Below are 6,717 nucleotides of genomic sequence, written 5' to 3'. Positions count from 1 at the left end.
GACACACACACAACTCACACATAACACACACACACACACACACACACACACATTCAATCTTCTCCCCGCGCCGTGTTTGGTCTCTTCCTGAGGATATAAGGAAGCAATGTGCTGCGGATCGAACCAGTTGTGCTGCAGGGTCACAGACGTGCAGCGATGACTTCCTGGAGTTGTTTTCTCTGTCTGGCTGCTCTCTGTTGGTTCAGTGTGTTGTTTCTCTATCAGACGAGTTCAGCTGCTGTTTTGGTCTGTTCCTCATCATCTGTTGTGTGTGTAACTGCTGTTAAACTTCCTCTCAGGAGGTTTTACTGCACAAACAAATCGAGCTGCACCATATATCCAGAGCATATCATTATCGGCCATAATGAGCGATTTTTAATTTATCATATCGGCCTGGAAGATAATATCAGTTCTGTTTATTATCTCCAGTTCAAACATGTATACTATTTTAGACAAGTTACTATTAAATAGTTTTTCTACTGTATAGTATAATGTTTTGATGCCTCGTTTCCAGTGATATTTTACTGTTATTTATTTACTACTATAGTATTTATAAATATGTTTAATTAGATAAATAGTTTTTAATATTTTCAGTTTCATTTTTATTTAAGCTTAAATTTTGACTTTTTTCTGTTTTTTGTTTTTTTTACGTTTTTAAATGTAGTTTTAATTTATATTCTTTTAGTTTTAGTAATTTTAGTATTTTAACTTAATTTATTTGATTTCTAATTTTCATTTTTAGTGTTTTTAGTAAGTTTTATTATAAACATATTTATATTTTATGTCAGATTTATTTCAATTAACACAATTCTTTTTAATGATTTTACTTTAACATGGGGAAAAAAAGCGAATTTTTACTGTATTTTTGATTGAATAAATGCAGCCGTGGTGAGCAGAATTCATATTGCTCGTGTGTCTGTGTGTGTGTCTCAGGCTCTGATGCGTCCGGGGCGTCTGGACCGCATCATATTCGTCCCGCTGCCGGATGCAGACACTCGCAGGGAGATCTTCACGCTGCAGCTCCGGAGCATGCCCATCCATCCCAGCGTGCACCTGGAGGACCTGGTGACCCGGACAGAGCGCTACTCGGGGGCAGAGGTGAGAGGTCACTGCAGCTGCAGGGGTCAGAGGTCACACTATCATTTGCTGAAGTGTTTTCACACTGTTTACACGAGAGCGTGATGCTGTTTCTCTAAAGTCCGTGGGACTCTGAGCTCCTGCACAGACGCTCTATTGTGTGTGTTTGTGTCCGCTCTCACTGTGACTCAGCAGATGCTGCAGTGTGTGTGTGTGTGTGTGTGTGTGTGTGTGTGTGTGTGTGTGTGTGTGTGTGTGTGTGCGTATGACTGTGTGAGTGTGTGTATGTCTTCACCCGTTATTCAGATGAGTGTAAGCGTGTCGTTCTCTCTTTCAGTCGTGTTTATTTACAGTTTAACACGATCACATCTGTCTGCTGATATTAACTGAACGTACTTCATGTACAAACACTGTGCTGAACTCATACAGTGCTGCTGTTACACACTCACACACACACACACACACACACACACACTCACACTCTTGATAGTTTGCGTGTTGCAGTAGTTGTGTGTGTTAAGTTCTGCAGCGGATCTCGTCAAGCGTTTATTTGGTGTTGTGATTGGTGAGAGCAGGGGTTTCTGGGTAATGTGATGTTTACAGCATGTGTGATCAGCCTCGACAACACAAACGACAGCACTCCAGCTGAGCTGCAGGGAATTATGGGGCTTTGTTTGCAATTAATTGTACATTTGTGGTAAAATTGTGTGGTGAAGTGTAGCACTGTATTAATTCACCAGACAAATGATCGTTCTGACATAATTTCCTCAAACTCATGTGGTCTTTATACAACATACAGTGAGCAGAAGCTGTGAAGCATCTAAAGGACATGTAATATATCATATAAACCAGTATTTATTACAGTTTCACAGTACAGTAATGACAATTTGGGGCTGGAATGAGTTTAATTGTCATTAAAAATAAATAAATCACAATGTAACAAAAACATGTTACTTTATACTTTATGGAAATTATTGTATTACAGTATCATATAACAGTGATTAAACAACTCATAAAATCAAGGTGTAACATCAACTTTTTTGGGGGGAAACTTTTGGAATCATAAAAATGTTTGTGGTTTATTACATTTATTAAATAAATAATATCAATATTTTGGATTATTTGGATAGGTGTTTAGTCATTTACGTATCAGAGGACCAGGGTTATTATCGTTAACTAAATCTAAAACTGAAACCATTACAAATAAACACTAACTGAAATAAAATAAAACTTTCAGCTAGCTGCCAAAACAATATCTCATTTTCTTTTAGTTCAACGATGTACTAAAATAACTAAAACAGGAATAAAAATTAATTAAAAAATAATAATAAAAATGACAGACACACCACCAAATTATTAAAACTTTAACTAAAATTAAAATGAAAACAGAAAATATAAAAATAAAAACTAATTCAAAATACGGATTAAAAACTATAATAGTATCTTAATGATACTAAAATAACAATGTCTGCAAACTGAAAGTGTCAGTATATTAAAATAAACAATTATTTTTGTGATTCCAAAAGTTTTAAGTACCTAATTTTCTTTAATAAAAAACAGTTGTTGAGGGGCAAAATATTCTGTTTACACTGTTTTTTTTTTTGTAGCATTTTAACCACTGTTGTATGATATAAAATACTTTATAAAAAAATCAAGAAAGAAAAAACTAATACTTTCCATAAAGTATAAAGTAACATTTTTTGTTACATTGTGACATTATTATGATAAAACAAATGTAAAAAAAAATTGTAGAATTAAATTTTTAACAGTAAAATTAAATATCATTTCTTAAGGGCTCACTGTTATTTTCAGTCAAAAAAGTTTGATGGTTTAAAAATAAAGAAATTAATACAGCCTTAAATATTAGTATTGTAATGTAAAATCAACGTATTAATATTATTATTATTTATACAGTGAAATATTGCAAAAGTAATACGTCTTATTCTGTTTATATTTTTTTATTTTTTTTGATAATTTACATATTTTTTGTGGAGGAACTAGTAATAATACTTTCCATAAAGTATAAAGTAACATTTTTTGTTACATTGTGACATTATTATGATAAAACAAATGTAAAAAAAAATTGTAGAATTAAATTTTTAACAGTAAAATTAAATATAATTTCTTAAGGGCTCACTGTTATTTTCAGTCAAAAAAGTTTGATGGTTTAAAAATAAAGAAATTAATACAGCCTTAAATATTAGTATTGTAATGTAAAATCAACGTATTAATATTATTATTATTTATACAGTGAAATATTGCAAAAGTAATACGTCTTATTCTGTTTATATTTTTTTATTTTTTTTTATAATTTACATATAACTTTTTGTGGAGGAACTAGTAATCAGCACTACTAACTGAACTGTTCAGCTTGTTCTGAATCCTGATCGTTCTCTCAGAACACAGGAAGTCTCTGCGTGCTCACTTCCTGCTCTGGTGTGAAAACCTGTTGTGTAAATGCGGCTCTGGCTCTGGATAGCGCTCTGCTGCTGCTGTAAGCAGGCGGTTTGGTTGGTTAAAAATAGTTTTGTAATTATAAAAATTTGTAATTATGTAATGTAATTATTTTGTCAAAATCGAACTAAAACAGACTTTATAACAATATTTGCTGTGTTTTGTATTTTTATGTTAGTAGAATATCAGGTTAACTCTATGGACCCTTTAGCATCATAAATTAATAAATTAATAGTGTGATTATCAAATCGCAAAGGCTGCATTTTATATAAACAATTTAGTTTTAAATAATATAATTAAATATAATTTAATCTTTAAGGGCTGTCTGTGGTTTTCAGTCAAAATAAATGCTTGATGGTTTAACGTTTAAAAATGAAGAAATTTCATTAAATACATGTTTATTTATTTATTTATTTTTGTAATTTTTTATATTTTTATTATATAACAAACTTTAAAAACTTAAAAATGAGAAATGTTGCCTAGGCAACTAACTCAAATTAAAAAAAGAAAACATTTAAATTGAAGTACTAAAATTACTAAAACTGAAATAAAATATTAATTAAAATAAAAATATTAAAAAATAATAATAATAAAAAGGACAAAAGCACATACAACAAACTGGTAATGTTCTGCAAAGGACCTTAATTTGTGAACTTTTATTTAAAAATGTGTACATTTATTTAACACTATACTATGTATTATATTACTTTGGCATGAAATTTCAGAAAACTAGTTGTTGGAGCAAATAAAAATATATAGTTTCCATTCACAACTATGGAAGTTTACCCACTATGATGACTTCTGCTTGTGAGAAATGTGAAAAGGATGTCTACTGGAATGAGTTGAGTCGCTAGTGAGCTGTGGTTCGCTGCGGATGCTGCCTGTGAAGGCCACGACTGAGAGGCAGATCAGTAGGTTTGGTGTCAGAGTCTGAAGCAGGAATGTGTTTGTGTGTCAGATCACAGCCGTGTGCAGAGAAGCGGCTCTACAGGCGCTGCAGGAGGACATCACAGCCCAACATGTGAGCGCCGGACACTTCGACAGCGCTCTGAACACCATCAGACCCCGAATCCCTCAGACGCTCCTGCAGACATACACCAACTACCAGCAGAAACACGGAGGATCACGCGTCTGACAGCAGCCAGCTGACACAGCCTTCATATGATACTGTACACATAAACAATAAAGACACGTTTGTACTTATTATTGCTGTTGACTTGTTTTGTGTGTGTGTGTGTGTGTGTGTGTGAGAGAGAGAGAGAGAGAGAGTGTGTGTGTGTGTGTGTTTATGGTCATCTGGCCTTAAAGAAATTAATTATTAAGTTGTTAATTAATAAGTTATTATGTGTGTGTGTGTGTGTGAGTGAGAGAGAGAGAGTGTGTGTGTGTGTGTGTGTGTGTGTGTGTGTGTTTATGGTCATCTGGCCTTAAAGAAGTTACAGATCTATAAAGGTTTTATTTGATGACAGAGCAGTGTTTAATGGTTTTGTGCTGTAAAGCTTTACTCACCTGCACCAGCTCTTAACATACATGAAGGATTATTGTCATTTATTTGTGGGTGTGGCCAAAAATATGATTTGAGGTCACAGGAGATCATTTTTAAATTCCACAAATATTTTTTAATTGTTTTATTCTGCAGTAGATTGCTTTCATTTGCTTTAACCCAGAAACTAAAACAGCTAAAGAAAAACGTCTAAAGAAGAAATTAGCATTAAAAAACATAAAAAATTATATGAGCAAAAAGCCTGCAGTGCTGCGCATTGATAACTAAAGCTATTAAAAATTGTTTTCTTTGCTGAAATAGAGGGAATAAAATAAAATATAAAAATTTGATGAAAAAACTTAAACTTAATAACCTAAACAAAAAAGAAATGCTGCTTTTGCAACTGAACTCAAATAACTACTAAATATTACTAAAACTGAAGTAAAAATACATTTTAAATAATAAAAAGGACAACATTATTTAGAAGGACAACAAAATTAAAATGAAAACTGACAATATGAAAATAAAAGTTAATTCCAAATATTAATTAATACTATAATGTTATAATAGTTACTAAAACAATACTGGTGCTATTAAAGTTGTTATTATTAATAATATATGTCTATAATAGTCTATAATATAATATTACAAAATATTATTTTATTTATTTATTTTTTGCTTTTTAATATATACTTTGTAATTCTTATGTAACAAGCAATATAGTAATGTAAAACTAAATGTCAAAATAATTTTCATCGCTGCCTCTCAGGAGGAGTTGTGTTGTGTGTGCGCGCGTGTTTGTGTGTGTGTGTGTGTGTGTGTGTGTGTGTGTGTGTAGACACCCCTAAGTGCCTCACCAAGAGGAAAACAAAATCCTTTCCTTCTTTCTTTCTTTGTTTCCACTTTGTCAGATGCAGTTTGGCTGCTGCTAAGCCCATGTACAGGCACTGGCAGCCTTGCATATCGATCTCTGAGTGCTGCAGCAACTAACGGGTTCTTATTTAATCTAATCAGCCTGGTAAATATGGCATAGCTGTGGCTGCGGATGCTTCCACTGTGCTGTTTTTCAGCATGAATAATGGAGCAGATTGGACCAGAGGAAAGCACTGCCTAAGGAACAAATATCTCAATGGAGCCAGCCTGTGTATATGTATGCACCAGCAAGTGATTGACTCCTATGGTGGTCCAGCGGGGCCAATTACAGCTGTGAATGAGAGAGGGTTGGGGGGGGGCAGGGTTCAAGCTAAAGCCCTCAATCACAGTATCCTTTAAGGAACTGAAGCAAAGAGTTTAAATTACAAATGCACTGTTCGTACACAAATGCGAATAGAGAGAAAACAGCCATTTTGTTTACAGTTGTTAGCAGGTCAAATTTTCACTACTTTTTCCGGATAAGAATATAAAAATAAAAAATGAGATATGTAACTGCATGCTGTACACTGAGGCATGCCTACATAGAGACAGTTTGCATATTGTTATATTGTACAAGTTTGTATATTACTGTAAAGACATTCCAGATTTCCCTCAATAAAATGTAAGTAATAATTAATGAATTAATATTAAGATGAATGAATACTAATGAATTAATAAGAATAATTAGAATAATAAGAATAATTCATATTTTATTATTATAACTTCAAATCGCGAACTATTTCGTTAAATGGTAAATGACACTCCGCTTTTTAACCACTGGTAATGTTTTT

At 32.9% G+C, this 6,717-nt stretch overlaps 1 protein-coding gene across 1 annotated transcript in view; it reads left to right on the top strand.

The window, feature by feature from the left end:
• Positions 1 to 4,750, top strand: part of afg2a (AFG2 AAA ATPase homolog A) — a 55,845-nt gene extending 51,095 nt beyond the window's left edge. The window contains exons 15-16 of the mRNA XM_016494090.1: positions 927 to 1,098; positions 4,490 to 4,750. Coding sequence (XP_016349576.1) covers positions 927 to 1,098; positions 4,490 to 4,680 — 363 coding nt within the window. The 3' untranslated portion in view covers positions 4,681 to 4,750. The remainder of the gene's footprint in view (positions 1 to 926; positions 1,099 to 4,489) is intronic.
• Positions 4,751 to 6,717: the final 1,967 nt, after the last annotated feature.

Source organism: Sinocyclocheilus anshuiensis, unplaced genomic scaffold, assembly GCF_001515605.1.
Source record: "Sinocyclocheilus anshuiensis isolate Anshui unplaced genomic scaffold, SAMN03320099.WGS_v1.1 scaffold2276, whole genome shotgun sequence".
Lineage (NCBI taxonomy): Eukaryota > Metazoa > Chordata > Actinopteri > Cypriniformes > Cyprinidae > Sinocyclocheilus > Sinocyclocheilus anshuiensis.
Note: the sequence above shows the minus strand (reverse complement) of the source record. Positions and strands in the feature narration are given on the sequence as shown.